This window comes from Echinops telfairi, unplaced genomic scaffold (genome assembly GCF_000313985.2).
Source record: "Echinops telfairi isolate 266 unplaced genomic scaffold, ASM31398v2 ScPeMD7_7400;HRSCAF=8409, whole genome shotgun sequence".
Lineage (NCBI taxonomy): Eukaryota > Metazoa > Chordata > Mammalia > Afrosoricida > Tenrecidae > Echinops > Echinops telfairi.
The window spans coordinates 12,173,422-12,192,146 of NW_022111300.1; the positions used below are offsets into that span (position 1 = coordinate 12,173,422).

The window sequence follows — 18,725 nt, forward strand, 5'->3', positions numbered from 1 at the left end:
ATTCATTCAAGTGATGACAGGGATGGTGGTGATGGTAATCTTGAAATGCTAAACCATTCTGTTCCACTTTATTAGTAAAGAATATGAACTAAATTGTTATGGTGCATATCATGTATACAATATGCTACTCCTATAAAATATGATACCATGCAGGTTATGTCATACGTTAGTCTGAGCTGGTTCTCCTCTACATGACCCTACATTAGTGTATAGTCTTTGCTAGTATAATCAAGGGCCCCAAAATACAGGAGCTTATTCAGAGGTGTTATTTTTCTCTCATGTCAAAGTCCAAGTTGGTGGACAGTACAGAGGAAAAGACTACGAGGTCATTCAAGGGTCTTCCAACTTTTATCTATTGCCAATGTCAAGACTACTTTTAAACCTCTATGAGGCCCAACCTCCCAACCAATCGATCACGTTCCAGGTCATGGAATGAAAATGATAAAATGAAGCATGCTTTCAATGTTGCTAACCACCACTTCAACTCATCAATCTACACTTAAAAAGTGATACCTGCTACAAAGGAAGCTGTTAAGTATGGTCTCTGGGCAGCGGGGAACCCAGCTAAAACCTGGGGGGGGTATTAACTGGGGGTTACTAAAGAAAGAATATTGAAAGATTATCAGGATTCTGCAGATTTCACAATGGCGTCTCGCTCAAAGATAACATTGAAAATGCAGAATTTGGGGAATAGGAGTGTTCTTCAGGTCTTCCAAGATAAAGTTTTTAAAAGAGTACTTATCTTTTAGAGATCCTAGTTAAGATATTTAATTTGTGGCTGTGCACAGATGTCACAAGCTTGGTCACAAGTTGCTAAGTGGTACACGAGGCATTCTCCGCTTTGGTGTATGTTTGAAAAATCGACAAAGAGGTTGAAAACAAAACAAAAAATAATGTGTCACCATAGTGCTGAAGAATAATACTAATTTATCAAACAACTAAACTAACACAGTTAAATACTTTTAAATGTGAGCAATAATTAGCATAGTTAAGAATTTTTTAATGTTGAACAATAATTGCCTGGCTTTTTTCTTAGTAATCTATTTTTCTGCTTATCAAAGTTTAGAGAATGTATAATACTTATTATAATACACTTTAATAAAATTTAAATTTCAGGAAAAGAAAGCTTTAGAATATATCATCTATATGGAAATGTCATATTCTGTAGAAAGCTACTGATAAAATTACTTTCTTACTAGGTATCAGAGGAGTAAGGTAATTTTTGTCGCCACCAATTAAAAACGTTTACAAAATAGGACTGTTACAAAACAATTAAACCTTGCAAATGCACTCGTCTCCAGGAACAAAGTCCTAGAGGAAATTCTGTTTATTAAAATTGCAATTTTAGTTTCCATTAAAAGGAGAATAAGACAACAGAAGATGGGTTGGCAAGACAAATTATTTCTTAATGTCAGTTGAGCTTATTTCAAATGAGATAACATATCTACACCAGGTTGGGTTCAGCACAATTTTGTCTCTTCAACTCATTTATCTAATTCAGTCATCTTGATTATAGCCTCATGGACTTTATTTTCAGAGAAAGACTCCTATAACAAACAGCCTACACAACATGCTGATTACGGAACAGTTAATTCTAATTAACTTGGGCATGGCAAGAGAATTTTGATAAACTCCTAGAATACAAATATTGTCTGCTTATACTGGCCTAACTTAAATAAAAAATCCACAGTATAATCTCCAGAGGAAACAAGAAAGTTAAAGAGATCTAATTTAAAGAAACAAATGAGAAAATTAAAATCACAAATAATTTATTCTTCCATTAGAGTTGATACAGTTTTAAATAGCAACAAAGTACACAGTGGTGGAAACTTGGCACAGAACCTACAAGTACTTCAATCACAATAAGGCTGTCTATGCTTTATCTGTTCAAACCTTGATGTCATTTTCTACTGACCAACTTGGGGGTGGGGAGCAAACCTATTCTGATCTTAAAACGCATATGTAAGCTCTCTCCCACACACATACACACAGACATACTGAAATCCTTCCTTTTGATTACAGAATGTTGAGGACAGAACATTTCACTTATTCAAATTTATGGCACCCCTTCTGTTTCGTTTCCAGTTAGAAGTGGGGAAAACCAAATTCAATTATAAAGAAGATATATTCCCTGGGCATAGGCAACTGTGATGAAAATAGCAACTTACCTTTGGAATGGATGTTTTCAGACTATGCCTAAATAACAGTATTTTCAAAACTCTCTATGCATGCTCTCCTGCCCATTTCAACTTCCCTGAATTTAGTTAAAATAATCAGGCACAGGATGATCTCAAATAATGATTTAAGGTGCCATGTTGATAAACACAGTGATCTAGCATGCAGCCTCTATGCTTTTAATACAGATCAAGGTAAAACCTCATCAACATCTTTGTCTTACATGAACCAACATAAAAAAGGGAAAAGCATAAAAGTGTCCCTTTATAAACAGCATTAGTTCCAGTTTAAAAAGTTGAAACAAAGGTTTTAAAGAAGTCTCCTATACTATTTTATTATATAAACCAATTATCCTTGTAATGTTAAAAAATAAAATTACTCAATGTTGACTCTTCTTTGATAGTACTTATAAAATTATTTGATATTACTTACTAAATTCCCTGATTGCTCAAAGTAAAATTCATACTTCTGTTTTAAGTTATTGCTATTTTAGGGGAGGATTACCATTTCATTTACATGAAACTATTACCAAAGCTTCTTCAGGTCCAATATGAAGTAATTATTGCCTCACATTTTAAAACTGCACTATAAATGAGCTTTATAAAAAGGTTTTTAATCCACAAAAATGGAAGGCTTTTTTAAAATGTCCTTTTACTTGAAATGGTATCACAGTGCCCTTGACTATCTGACAGATAAAAGGGATTTAAATTTCCTCTCTAAGAACATACTAGTGGACATATGGTGTGCTTTGTCTTCTCCCTCACCTTTCTCTTCACAGTACACCATTTTGAAACCAACACAGTCAAGCATCTACCATGTTCCAATCCACATTAACAGAGGATTTCTGATTCTGCCCAGTGCGTAGTGTTCTGCCTTGCATATTCACAAGAAATAAACATAATATACAAAATATTGCTGCTGTAAAAAGTGTACATTTCCCTCTTCCCCTTAAAAAAGAATCTGTGGAAAAGTATTAAATTCCCTTAACCTTCATAAACATACAAAGCTGTTCACACCTTTCAGTCTGTAACAGTCTATTTGAAACAGTTCCGAAATCATTGCAAATTGGTTATGTCAATGTATTTTCTGTCCAATGTTGCCATCTAGAGTAGAAATGTGAAATCAAAAGTATTTTTGAGCTACTAAAGCCTTTTACAACAAGCCACAAAGGCTGCTTACTGAAGAAACAGCCACTTATCCACAGTTTTTCCAAAAAACTAGATGGAATGAAAGGATCTCTTCACAGGGAGGTGTCCACAGTGTTGAGGTGACAATATGGCTGCTAATAGGTACTGGCTATTGGAATGTAGGTACTTGTTCATTGCTGGTAATTCCCATACTGTCCCTAAAAAATAAATTTAAAATATTATTAAATAATAGTTTGATCATAATAGTTTAGCACAGAAAATCATAAGTCATAAAGTAATATTTCTAGCACTGTCATACTATTGAAAACAATTACACCTAAAACAAAAACAAAGAACTTTAGGTATTTTGGTATATAGGATCATTCTAATTTCCTATGAAATTACATTAAACCTCAAATTAATTGTTTATTTCATAATTGCAAACATGCAAGAGACTAGCAAAGGGCCAATACATGGCATAATTTAAATGCTTGGTGAATTCTGTGGATTTGAAGTAAGCAGGAGTGAATGAGAGGCAGTGATATGGTATGTGTGTGCTGCTGTGACAGTATTTTTACTGCATATCGTAATTGCCATTATGCATTAACAATGGAAAGGTGTAATAGCAACGGTAAGTGGAACGTGAGAATGGGAAGGGAATTTGGAGGCTGACGATAAAAACTTTTATTCATACTAAGGAATTTGGGCCTTTCCCTGAGACCAACAAGAGTGCACTTTAAAGTCCATAAACTGACAGGACAAGAGAGAAAATGAGAGAGAGTACAGATGCTGTGTGAAATTGCAAAATCCCACACAGGAGTTGGAAAGAGGATTGTTGAAGATATAGTTATGTTAAAATTTAGCACCCTATCAACTGACCTCCCTAATGATACATTTCAATTTGTATTAATTTTTTATATTTTCTGCCTTTTTTAAATTGAGCTTTGTATCTGTTTTACTTTGTTATTATTGTTAATTTTGTGTTTTCCTGTATATGAAATCCAGGATAGGTTAAATTTATAGAGACTAACTGGATTAATGGTTCCTTGAGGAAATCGCAGGGAAGTTTGGGAGGAAAGGGGGATATCCTAATATCAATGACATTAGGAATGAGGAATGAAGAAAATGTTCTAAAATTCATTGTGGTAATGATGTTTCCATTTTTCTTGATGTGAATGAACTATTAAATGGTTTGACATGTAACATATCCTGATAAAATTTTTTTACATAGAATTTTTACAGTCCCATATAGGAAGTCATGCATAGCTAGTATGCACGGGTTAGTTAGCTTTGAGAGGGAGGAGAGCAGGAGCAACATCTTCTCTACCACAGAAGGTACAATGAGAGATGAATACGTACAAATGTCTTTCATCAGCTACTTCGTCAATGTGTTTAGAACTATTGTTCGTTGCAGCTGAGTGGGCTCCCACTTAGGGCAATGTTCCATTCAAACGAACCAAACAACCTCTAGTCCTGTGAATAGCACCTATTCTTCAAGAAAAGTGCTTCCTGGGAGTACAAATTAGCTCACTGTTTCCTTTTGATAAATTGCCTTTAGATATTCTATTAATTGTTTTATATCAAGAAAATATTCTAGAGTTGAACTATTTCTGTACCATAAGAAACTGCACTTTCAAAAAAGACTTACAGTTCTACACAGTAAACACACTTGGAAATCTGTTAATTATCATGCTATATCTAGAAAGAATAATACCCTATTCATAGAATTAGGGGATTTCATATTAATGTACTTCATACAGTTGTAGTCAGTCAAATCTGAAATCAATGCATTTTGACATCTTGGTAGGTAAAATGGTATCATATCTGGGATTTGCTTTAAAGTAGTCTACAAAAATGTGTGAGGGAGAAGTGGATAAATAAAACAACATTGGCACAATGTTGCTAACTGGTGAAGTTGGTCGACACAGTCATCATTCTAACACTCATGTTTTGTTCTCCACTTACATGATTCTAAAATAAAAAATTTAAATAAGTCAGTGCTTACTTTGTTGTTAGCTGACACCAAGAGGAACTTATTATTCAATGGTTAGATTACCTACATGCTAAAACTGAGTTTGAGTTACAACATTACTGCTTTCTATTTAACTCTGGGGAAAAAAAACAAAAAACCTTTTTGAGAACCAGTTTCGTCACTTATAATGTGAGATTATAGCCTCTACCTCGCTGGATTTCAATTTCCTTCTTATTAATGGCTATATTTATTTCCTACTTCATTTGTTTGCTATGCCACTTAAAAGAGAACACAAGAAAGGGTTTTTACTTTAATTGGAAAACTTTTAATTAGTGAGTGTCAATCTTGAAGGGAAACGTGAATGTGTTCAGTGAAATATGACCACGGAAAGTGAGTTGTACATACACACACACACACACACACACACACACACACACACACGCATGATGTGAAAGCGGCAGAGAGCTGAGAACTACTGTGCGATACACATACAAGCTGTAATTTTTCGACTCGGCTTTGAATCCTTTGAGGGCAGGGAGCACGTCCTACCCATCCTTATGGCTCAAACATCCCTGATACATGTGACACCTTTCATCATGTGTGCCACATAAAACTCAAGTGGTTAGAGACATTTTTGAGCAAATATTATATGCTCAAAATCATAACAATAAACTTGAAAAGGATAAAATTTGTAAAAAAAATTAAACAACAATGACAGAATGTAGAATACTATAAGAGTTCAGAGAAGAAGAGGTTAACAAGGGATATAATAATCAGAAAAATATTTGAGCAAATAGGGGAGCACTAAGGACATAGTAAGGGTGGAAGAACGAAGAGAAAGGTCAAGTCAAACAGAAGAAACTGCTTAGGCAAGGCATGGAGAAAAAAACATTAAGCATCAGAAGAATGAATCCAGAATAAGCAAGAATATGCACGATGGAATCAAACCGTGTTTCCCAAAGTGGGTGACACCACCTTACTGGGGGCCTGGAATAATCCGGAAAGGCTGCAAACACAGACACTTCAACTTTATTCTAGATTATGGGCTATAGCATAAAGCTCTTTAAATTGCCAGGGAGCACCAAGTAATTTTTCCCCCCCTGAAGAAGGAGTGGTAGACCAAATAAGTTTAGAAATTTATAGAATATAAGAAGGCTTGTTAATATTAGCAATATTAAAAACTCTTTCAACTCATAGCAACCGTATAAGACAAAAAGACTGCCTGCCCTTTTAAGTTTCCCACTATGTAAATCTTTACAGGGGCAGAGAAAACGTCTTATTTCTCCTGAGGAGTAGCTGGTGGATTTGAAATGCTGATCTTAGCATCCAACGTGTAACTCAACACACCATCTTAATCCATCACAACAATTAAGAACTCAAGCATATGCTGGCCACTGTAATAGTGTTTTGTATTCATCTAAATAAGGAGTTTCTAAATGTGTGTGTGCATAGATGAAGCCTCCAGTGAATTACCTCTAAACATAGTACAAGGACATGAATAGCCTTGATATTAGACAGAGAGTACTGTAAGGCGGATTATGGCAGCAGATGTAGTTAAAATTTAACATCTTATCATTTGATGTTCACTTATTAATATTTTCTGCTTTCTTTGCTATTGAGGTTTTTCTTTTATTGATGGTTGCTTAGTTATTATTGTTGGGTGTTTTGTTTGTTTGCTTCCTGCTTGTGTTTTGTATGATTTCCTGTATATAAAATACAGGATAGTAAATCTGTTAGAGAGAGTAACTGAATTAATAATTACCCAGGAGCATGGCAGAAGGAGATGGGGGAAAATACGGAGCTAACAACAGTAAGATTAAGAGAAGAAAATGTTCAGAAATTGATTGGGATGATGACTGTACAACTCAATATGACTGAATGATTAAATTATTGTATGATATTAGACATATATGTCAAGAAAAACTGGGGGGGGGATGTGTAAAAAATGGAATTTAAAAGTAAAAGCCTTTTACACACATTTTTTGAAGCCCCCTCATATAATCTACACAGTAAACACAGTCCCTATTTTATAGATGAAGAAGCTGAGGCACTGAGAGATTAAATAACTTGACTCATGCACAACTGATCACACTCCAGGACTAAACCATGATCAAACCGGAAGCATCTGCAACCATTGGCAAATTCTCGTGTAGTATTAAAGGTTAAAAGTACGGGTTTGGAAGCCAGCAAACAGCGTCCTGTCCTGGGGAAAGTAGCCTTAAATATGCCTTCTTGAGTGTATGTGTCCTCATAGAAGTGGGAGTCATTAATACCCCAACCCAGAAACTTACTCAAAGAAAAACATGAAAGGGTTCTGCAAATGACACGTGGCCATTAACATGACTGCAGCAAAGGGACACAGTGAGCAGAGCAGGGGCTCCACTCGCCCAGGGTTTATCATGTGCTCTAAGACCGCTAGCTAAGGCATCTTGGGAAAACCACTGTTTATCAAGTGCTCTAATACCGTTAGCTAAGGCATCTTGGGAAAACCACTACAGCTCTTGAAGTTTCAGATTTTCTCTTTTTGCTTCAATTTTTTTTTTTTATCATAAAATGCCACTGACTATAGTACACAGAATGAATGGGAACTGCAGCAAGACGATGGTAGGAAGATCCTGCTGAGAGGAAGACAGGAGATGAGAAATTGCCAAACGAAGACCAGGCAGCAGGCTACAGGTAAAATGAGTTTTGGAGAAAGGAAGATCAACAAGCTTTTGCCTTTTATGAGGTGTGTAAAGGTGAATGATAGAGACTTAAAGACTGAGTATCACGCGTGGCAGTCCTGCAGGGTGATAATACCATTCTCTTTGATACGGAATATACAAAGGAGTCGTAGATGTGGGTGAGAAAAATACACCAGACTGGGGAAAAAATGCCCAGAATTATTAGAGGAACTAACACTTGGTACTCACGTGAAAAGAAAATAGTTCCTACCCACCCCCCCCACCCCCCAGGCAGAGTAAAAAAACCTCATAATTTGAAGGATTACTGGGGGCTCAATAGGACTTATCTCACAGATGGGGACATTTCAGCCTTTGACTTAATATACTCTGGTGCCTGCCTAACAAATCTTAAAAACAATTCCTATGTGAGCACTGAGTCACAGATTTGCTCAGATACCAATCTGATACTAGTGACTATCAGGCACAGAGCCAGGATACCAACAGCCACGTGAAATCCAGTTACCAAGACTGGATCAAGCAAGAACTCAACAGATACATAACAAAGAAAGAAGCTGAGAAAGTATCCAAAAGCTATCACATTTGCCAAACACCAGACTCATAAATAAAAATCTGGAAGAACAAAGACCTTAAGCAAGAAGATCTATTCTGGAGTTCATGAAAAGAAGTTTAAATGTTAGTCAAAGGAAGCATGACTTTGTGTTAGCTACTATGCAGCTTTCAAAAACATAACAGCAACATTTCCTATTCATAAAGTCTTTAGCAACACTTGTATAGAATCAAATCTGGGGGTCTAAAATGAAGTCCAAGCAAGCTAGACTCTAAAACTTGCATCAAGAAATCTAGTGTCCCCCATCCCCGTCCCCCCAAAACCATATATCGCCCCATTAAGGCTCATAACGATTCTGGCACCTAACGTTTGGCCTACAGGAGGATTTGTCACGCATTCTCTGCAACCATGCCAGTGCCCCAGAGTTTGCAACTTAAACTGTGGCCGTTGTATTTACATGAATAGAAACTACTGGAAAGACTTCAAATACTGTTTCAAGACTATAAACATCAAGAGAAATTTACACTTAAAATTTCCAGGTCCTGAAATGCTTTGAAATTAGAGAGTACTACCAAGGCATGGTAACCCTTAGTTTCCATAATAGATTAAGCAGTATACATTTTTTTGGTTCTGAAGTCCATAAAAAGGTATTTTGTCTACTGCAATAACTCATAATACTCATTTGGCCAGTGATTTTTATCTGTGAAAGCCTATTTGGCACCAGGTTGGGAATCTTATTTTTTCCAAATAATAATGTAAAAATTCACATGCAGTGTCAGACTTCATTTCAGTCTTTCTCTAAAAACTAAAACCAAGCCTGCTGCTATCAACTTGAATTTGACTCATAATGACCCTATAGCACAAAGAAGGCTTGCTCCCTGGAGTTTTCAAGGCTGTAAATATTTCTGGGAGCAGATAGCCTCACCTTTCCCCCAAAGACTGGCTAGCAAATCTAGAGCTGCTGACCTTGTGGTTAATAGCCCAATGCACTGTGACACCACAGGGGTCTGTCTTTCCCCAGGATTTTTTTTTTTTTAAAGCTCTTGGCACAGTTTATTTAATACAATCCTCACAATGACCATAATGAATAGGTATCTTTGCTCTTGCCACTTTATTTTTTTTTCTAACATTTTATTAGGGGCTCATACAACTGTTATCCCAATCCATACACACATCAATTGTGTAAAGCGCATTTGTACATCGTTTCTCAAAACATTTTCTCTCCATTTAAACCCCCGACATTAGGTCCTCATTTTCCCCCTCCCTCCCCGCTCCCCCCTCCCGCATGAGCCCTTGATAGTTTATAAATGGGTATTTTGTCATATCTTGCCCTGTCCGACGTCTCCCTTCACCCACTTTTCGGTTGTCTGTCCCCCAGGGAGGAGGTCACACACAGTTCCATGTAATCGGTTCCCTCTTTCCTACCCATTCTCCCTTTACCCTCCCTGTTTTGCCACTCACACCACCGGTCCTATAGGGCTCATCCGTCCTGGATTCCCTGTATTTTCAGTTCCTATCTGTACCAGTGTACCTCCTCTGGTCTAGCCAGTCTTGCAAGATAGAATTCGAGTCATGGTAGTGGGAGAGGGCAGGAAACCTTTAGGAACTAGAGGAAAGTTGCATTTCTCATCATTGTTATATCACACCCTGACTGGCTCATCTCCTCCCCGAGACCCCTCTGCAAGGGGATCTCCAGTGGCCTACTAATGGGCTTTGGATCTCCACTCCGCACTCCCCCCATTTTTTTTTTTTAAAGTCTGGCAAAAGTGAGACAGGAATCTGACAAATGTTTTCAGAGCTGCCCATCTGAATTACCACCAATTCCTCACCTCTTAGGGCATAATCAATGCCGTTTATGAGTTCTTCAAGATTATATGTAAGAAATCATTAGTTAAGTGCCTGGTTTTCAATTGGCCAAAAATAGGTTAGTGTTATTAAGTCCAGAGCACCATGATTTGGAAGCAAAGTACCTTTCCTTAAGAACCAACAATACAATAAAAAGTCTCAATACAAAAACATAAAGTAAAAAACTATTTTTTGAAAGGACTCACCTGTTTCAAACTTATTTAACTGCACCCCAAAACAAAGCTCAACAATATTTCTAGGAACACATCTACCATCCAACAAATTAAAATTCACAATGTCTAATACCCAATCAAAGAACACCAGACCTACAGAGGAAGAAAATATGACCCATAATGAAGGGGGGTGGGGGAGTGGGGAAGAGAATCAATAATTGAAATAAGGCTAGAAACTGACACAGTTTTTAAAATTAGAAAAAGAAGCTGTTATATTTCTTTTTGAACACCATACATTAAAAAAAACAAAAAACTAAGCAGGAACATGGAAGATAAAAGACAGACTCAAATTGAAATTCAAGAGATGGAACCCAGATTGTCAGAAATGAAAATTGTACGTGCGCACACGCGCACACACACACACACATCATAGTGACCTAGAAAATATTACTTAACTTCAACATACAACATAATACAAAAACAACTGGAAAGGGGTTGGGGGCAGGAAGAATAATTTTTTTAATTGAACAGTGGGTCAGGAACTATGATGAAACTTCAAGCAACCTAATCTGGAAAAATTTTGGGGAAAAAGAAACAAATATAGTAAAACTTTTTGCTGATGCCAAAATTTTCCAAATTTGATGAAAACTATAATCTCATAGGTCTAAGAAGCTCAATATATCCAAAGCATAGGAAATATGAAGAAAGATGCACCAAGGGATTGGCATAGGTAGCTCAAAACAATTTGATAACGGAATTTTGTCCCCAAACCAACCATATGATCACGAAAAAAAATCTAACAGGCTGTCAAAGAAAAAGGATATACTAACTACCAGAAAACAAAGATACGAATGAAGAGCAGGTATGGCCTTAGAAACAATGTAAGCAAGAAGTCAATGGAGCAACATCCTCGTGTAGGGATGGAGGAGCTGTCAAATTAGAATTCTACACCCAGGAGAGGAGATTTCAAGAATTAAGTAGCCAACACCCTTTCATAATAAAACAATTCAAGAAGTAAAAGGAAAACTCTTAATATAAGGAAGGGTTATTTAGGAAAAGTATATAGCTAACACACTCAACAGAGAAAATACTTTCATCTTAGGGATCAGGAAGAAAACAAGAATTCCTGCCCTTAACAATATTGTATTAAAATCCTAGTCATTAATATAAATAATTTTTAAAAAGCCCTAGCCAGAGCAGATAGAAAAAATAAATAAATGGATGATGGATGGAAGGAAAAAGTAAGACTATATTTATTTGCAGATAAAAATAGCCTATAGAGAAAAAACAGGAAACATCTACAAGAAAGCTTACATCTAATACATGAATTCAGCACAGTTGCAGGGTATTAGGTCAAATAGGAAAAATCAATATGGTTGCTATACATAGCAACAAAAGAAATACATTTAACCAAGAGCATGAAAAATTTGTACACTGAACACTACAAAACAATGCTGAAATAAATTAAAAGAAGACCTAAATAGAGACAATGCCATGTTCAAGACTGAAAAACTTAACATTGCTAAGATGTGATACAAAGCAACCCATAGGATTCACTATGTGGCTTCCATTAAAATTCTAATAGCATTCGCAAAATGGACACGTCAATTCTCGAATTTATATAAGACAGCAATGGCCCTTGAACAGCCAAAACAATCCTGGAAAAAAAAGAACCAAGTAGGAATTCACACTTCTTGATTTCAAAACGTAAGGTAAAACTACAGGAACAAGACATCTAGTATTGATAAACAGATAGACATATAGGTCGATGGAAGAGAAGTGTCAGTTCAGAAATAAAATCAGATATATATATATATGATCCATTGATTTTCAACAGGAATGCTAAGTCCATTCAATGGTGAAAAAATAATCTCTGTCATAAATGATGTTGGGGCAGCTAAATTTCTATGGGCAAAAGGAAAACACAGGACCCATACTTTACACACCATGCACAAAACTAACTCAAAATGTTTCAAGGACCTAAAAGTAAGCATTAAAACCATAAAATGCTTAAAATAAAACAAAAGGGTTCTGGTTCGAAGACTAGTTTTTAACAGCTAATTCTTTGGTATGACAACAAAAGCAAGAGCAACAAAATAACTAAGCTTTATCAAAATTAAAAATGTTTGTGCACCGCACGACTTCATCAGTTGAGTGAAGAGTCAGCCTAAAGACCAGAGAGGCTTGAGGGACTAAGCAGTAGTGAGGAGTTTAATAGCGAGGTCATATGCAGATGATCAGTGAGTTCACAGAAAGATGCTCAGGGTAATTAGACACTAAGCTACTGTCATCAAGTTGATTCCAACTCACAGAGACTCTGCATACGACAGAGTAGAAATGCTCCTTGGGGTTTCTGAGACTGTAAATATTTATGGGCGCAGACAGCCTGATCTTTTTCCATTTGAGCAGCTGGTAGGTTTGAACTACCACACTTGAGGTTAGCAGCTGAATGCCTAGCCCACATTGTCACCAAGGCTCCTTTTCATTCTACACTAGAGAAATATAAATAAAAAATACAATAAAATAACACTTGCCCCACAAGGATGGCTATGGTCAGAAAAACAGCAAACAAGTGCTTGTAAGAATGAGTTGAAATTGGAACACTTGTACGTTACTGGCTGGGTTGTAAAAATGGTGCAGTCACCAGAGCTAAGAGTTTTATAGTTCCTTAAAAATTTAAACATAGAATTACCAGACGGCCTAGTGGTTATAGACCACTTGCAAGTATATAACCCCACAGAATTAAAAACAGGCGCTCAAATAAAAATTTGTACATGGGTGTTCACAGCAGCACAAAGAGCCAAATGATTAAAGTAATCCAAATGTCCACCAACAGATGAACGGCTAAACAAAATGTGGTCTATCTATACAAGAGACTATTACTGACCATAAAAAGAAATGAAGTTCTGATAAATGTGAAAGCATGGGTGAATAAAAATATTATGCTAAAATGAAGGAGGCTAATCACAAAATGCTACGTTTTATATGATTCCATTTCTCTTAAATGTCCACAATGTGCACACCAATAGAGACAGAAAGTAAACTAGCTGTTGTCTAATATATTTGGGGGAAGTGAGACATGACTGCTAATAACTATCCATTTTGTTTTGTTTTGTTTTTTTCCAAATGGTGAAATGATCTAAGTTTAGACTGCAGGAATAGTAGAAAAACTCTGTGAATATAAAAACTAGTGAATTGTATATATAATCTAAAATGGTAAATTGTATAGTGTGTGAATTACATCTCAAAACTGCTGGAGAGTGAAAAAGAAAAATAACAGGACAGATTTTAAAATATCAAGAGAAGACTTAACCATACCAATAATCACATGTTTAATGTGCACAACATCCAACTAAAAGGCAGATATTGTCAGACTGGATAAAAAAGTAAGACACAATTATACACTGCTTACATAAAACAGATACACATCATGCTAATATTAATCCAAAGAAAGCTCATGTACCTACAACAATATCAGACAGATTTCAGAGCAAAGAATATTACCAGGAATAAAGACTAAGGAGTGGTGTTTTATAATGGTAAAGGAATAATTCATTAAGAGAACATAAAAATTCTAACCACTTAAACACCAAATAACATAGCTTTAAAACACATGAAGAAAAACAAATAGAACTTCAAGTAATGTAGATAAATGCACAGTTCTTGTCAGAGATTTAACATCCCTTTCTCGAGAACTAATGGACTACAAAGAAAAGTCAGCGAAGATTAAAAAAAAACTTGAAAACACTATCTCCAACTTGATCTGATTGATATTATTGAACACTACCACAGAGGCCATATTCTACACTATAAAGTATGTCTCAAAAAGTTAAAAATTCAAATTATTAAGTATGTTTTCTTATTATAAATTAAATTAGAAATCAGTGACTGAAAAATATCTGTAAAATTTCCAGATAACTGAAAAACAAGCTACTCTTGGGTCAAAGAAAGAATTAAAGAGAAATCAGAATGTATTTAGAAGTGACTGGAAATAAAAATACAGCTGTGGTGAAATGAAATTAATTACTCATGGCTTTTCTCTCTAACTCCCACCAAATGATTTGAGTAAGATCATGAAAATAAGGTGTAGAGGATTCTAACTCAGGGATTGGTCAGGTTTGCCATTCCACTAGTCCTAAGAGAGCCTCAGAAGCAAAGACAGGAAGAATTCTAGGACTACCAGAAAAGATGAGTCACCAGTGGAGTGAGTTATCAGATCCGTTTGAAGTGACAGAGACAGCAGAGGCACCAGAGCAGAGGAGCAGCACCACTGAGATGGTGTGACAGTGGGACAGAATGGCAGGTGGGCTTCCTGGTCCATGAAGGCAGGGAACCTGACAAGAGACAGGCCTGCAAGCTGCAAACGTCTCTGCTGTAGACCAATGGTCCTATCCTTAATGCTTTCTGACCCTGGATTGTGGAAGCCTGGTAAATTCTCTACTAACCCCCCATAAGCATGAGTATTGTCTGTGAGTTCTGTGTGGCCACTGTAATGGATTGTCTAACCAAGCAGAGAAGTAGAATGCCTTGGGAGGAATGGTTGGTGTCCGAAGAGTTGGTAAAACAGGGATAGAGAATAGAGGCATGTCTGACCTCTACTTTGGGGCAATCAGCCTTGGGTTGGAAGGAGAAATCTCCTTCTCCTTTGTGTAGCCAAAGGAGGTCAAAAGTAGCCCTACTCTAGACCAGAAGATGTGGACTGGTACAGATAGGAACTGGAAACACAGGGAATCCAGGACAGATGAACCCCTCAGGACCAGTAGTGAGAGTGGAGGGTGGAGGGTGGAGGGAAGGTGGGCTAGAAAGGGGAAACCGATGACAAGGACTTACATAAAACCTCCTCCCTGGGGGATGGACCACAGAACAGTGGGTGAAGGGAGATGTCAGACAGTGCAAGACATGACAAAATAATAACTACTTATAGATTATCAAGGGTTCATAAGGGAGGGGAGGCAGGGAAGGAGGGGGAAAATGAGGAGCTGATCCCAAGGGCTCAAGTAGAAAGCAAATGTTTTGAAAATGATGATGGCAACAAATGTACAAATGTGCATGACACAATGTATGTATGGATGGATTGTGATAAGAGTTGTATGATCCTCCAATAAAATGATTTTTTTTAAAAAGTAGCCCTACTACCACTTTTTCAACAACTCAAAAATTAATGTGCACTTGGAAGGAAATTTATAGCAATAAACACTAGCATTAGAAAGGGAGATCTTGAACCAACAGGTCTCCAGCTCCCACTCTAAATTGGAAAAGAGGAAATGAAATCCAAAACATGCAGAAGAAAAGAATTAATTATCAGAATAGAAATCAGTGAAATAAATAAACAAACAAACAAATAGAGGAAAGTGTCATAAAACCAAAAGCTGGTGTTTTGAGACCTTTAGGACAATTGATTAAAAGGAGAAAGAAGACACAAATTACCAGTATGAGAAGTGAGATGCATGAGACCACTACTGAGTCTAGAAACAGTAAAGGGATAACAAGGAAATTATTCAGCAACACAAACAAAATTCCTTGAAAAGTTTACTCAAAAAGAAACAAGCCTAAATATCCCTGTAGTCAATAAAGAACTTAAGGTTTCAATTAAAAACCTGTCCATAAAGAACACTCCTGGCCTAAATATATTTGAAAGAATCCTAGTTTTATACAAACTCTTCCATAAAACTAAAAAGGTAGAATTCTTCCGAATTCTATGAGGTCAGTTTAATCTTAATAACAAAACAAGCTAAAAGTGTTTCTTGTGATCTTTTTTTTAACTGGCTTCTCTTCTTTTTATTACCAAATATTAATCCTTGATACTGTTTTTTTTCATGTCTGTTTTTGTTATGCTGGCTTATACTTTCAGAATCTGTACTTCATTTATTTATTTATTTTGGGGGGGTAGTTAATTTTTCAATCCAATTTCAGCTTCCTTTTCCAACTGATCTCTCTTTGGATCTCCTGTTATCCACTCAACTTCAGCATGATCTGGACTCAACTGACCATTTTGCTTCCTAAATCAACCTAATTTTTAAACTCCTGATTCATTAAGCAAATGGTTACTGAGCAGTAATTACAGTACTATGCTAAAAATAGAAAATATATTGGGTCGACATGGATTCTACCTTTGCAAACGCCTATGTGGTGACATATGATTATATTGTAGTGTGGTAAATACTGAGAGAAAATATTCCTTGGGTAGTAAGTAGTATTACGAACCATGAGCATGAGATCCAAAGGATAGTTGTATTTTAGGAGCACGAGCCAGGTAGAAATGAAGGAGCAAAGGACAGTCTAGTCAGAAAGCACAGCATTTACCAAGGACTCATGGTAAGCCTGGGGAAGAGGAGGTTAAGAGTGAAGAGAGATGTCAGGGCCTGATCAAGGCTCTTAAAAATCACCCTCAGGGTCTTAGATTCTATCCTGACTTCAATGTGGAAACTGTGAAGAGTTTCAAACAGTGCTTAGAAAACACCTAGCAGTGGCTGGCACTAAACAGAGGTGATAGATACATGATTTCATTCTCCTTTTATGGTCACCATCATTTTAGTCCAGTTGTCAGGAATGTGGGGCTGTGCTGTGGATAAAAAGTCATGGAGTTTGGATAGTTGCCAGTGTATTTCCTACTGCACTAGACAGAAATAATCAGAAAAGGCCTCTTTACTGTATTATCAGTAGTCTCCCACAGTGACCTCATAGTTAACTATATGCACTTATGGATGCACAAACATCTGTTGAGCTCTTTAAGGACAGAAACCATCCTGAAGACAATCAAGGCAATTGAAAAACTATATAAATCTATACATAGCACATTATACACCAATTCAGCAATGTTTACACAGATAATGTAGTGACACCATTATGAGGGAGTTTCCAAAAGTTCATGGAAAAATGGATTAAAAGATAAAAGGTTTGGTTTTGTTTTCATGAATGGTGTCTTTTGTTTCTTTCTATTGTGAATTGAGAGGTTTAAAGAGCAGATCAGTTTTAAACTCAGCAATTGATACACATTTTGCTTCTGGTCATTAATGGCATTCTCCAGCGTAATTTCCTCCATTTCCTCCCTGTGCTTCCTGCTTTCCTGTCTCCTTTCCTAACCCTCGGAACTCTGTCATGGTTAAATATGGTTGTCTTAGGATGAAATTCATCTCTCCATATTTTAAAAGAATGATAATAGGGGAGAGAGATTAATACTTGAGGTAGTACTTATGTGTACGGAAGGCAGTGTAAGAGAAAGATGAAATGTGAATTTAAAGAAGTGGGTTATCACAGATAGCAAGGAAGTGTGGCAAACATGGTGAAATGAAGATGCGTGCCAGTAAGAGCATTAGAACAGGATCGACTCCATGTTTCTATAACTTAAGGCACAGTCTCTAACAGTAAACCAAATAAAACTGAGAAACTGGGGGCTTTAGGAGAGAGAATGATGCTTAGAATCGTTGTGGGAATAGTCTGAGGAATGAAGACAAGATTGAGAGACCAAGAGAGAGAGAAGGAGAAGATAAATGCTGGCGTTTAGAGATGATGCACATTTACATGTTAGAGAAACACTGACGGACTATGCCAACACCGCAATGGACTTTCTATTTTAACTCATGCTTCATGGGGAGAAAGTAAGGCCTCCATGAAAAAATATTTAACCTAATCAGGAGTGAACAGGCCCTTAATCTCACAAGACAACTGGATAACTTACCTGGTCGTATCCATAAGGCCTCTGTTGGGGCGGTTGTGGTGGTCCAGGCTGTGTTGGTCTATATCCCCCATACTGTTGACCTTGTCCTTGTGAATAGTTGGGATACTGAGGACCTGGACCACCCTGTGAAGGACCTGAAGAATAATCAACACAAACAAATGTCCAAACATAAAACAAGTTCCTAGAACTGGCAAAAATTTAGATCTAGATGTCACTATATTTTGATTTCTAAATTTAAACAGATAGCTTGGTACACCTTGATTTTATCAGGACTTTTTTTTTTAATCGTCTTCTTAGAGGATCATACAACTCTTATCATAAGCCATACATACATCAATTGTATAAAGCACATTTGTACACTCATTGCCCTCAACATTCTAAAAACATTTGCTCTCCGCTTAAGCCGCCGGCATTAGGTCCTCATTTTTCCCCTCCCTCTCCGCTCCCCACTATGGTAAGATTTTTTGTTCTGATGATGCCTGATACCTGATCCCTTCAACACCTCGTGATCGCACAGGCTGGTG

The 18,725-nt window shown here is 36.8% G+C and overlaps 1 protein-coding gene across 3 annotated transcripts in view; it reads right to left on the reverse strand.

Annotated features, from left to right (window-relative positions):
• Positions 1-1,752: 1,752 nt before the first annotated feature.
• Positions 1,753-18,725, reverse strand: part of SS18 (SS18 subunit of BAF chromatin remodeling complex) — an 87,109-nt gene continuing 70,136 nt past the window's right edge. For all 3 annotated transcript variants that reach the window (XM_045296226.1, XM_004702917.4, XM_004702916.2), the window contains 2 exons: positions 18,202-18,335; positions 1,753-3,520 (listed from right to left, as the gene is read on the reverse strand). In XM_045296226.1, coding sequence (XP_045152161.1) covers positions 3,494-3,520; positions 18,202-18,335 — 161 coding nt within the window. In that variant the 3' untranslated portion in view covers positions 1,753-3,493. The remainder of the gene's footprint in view (positions 3,521-18,201; positions 18,336-18,725) is intronic.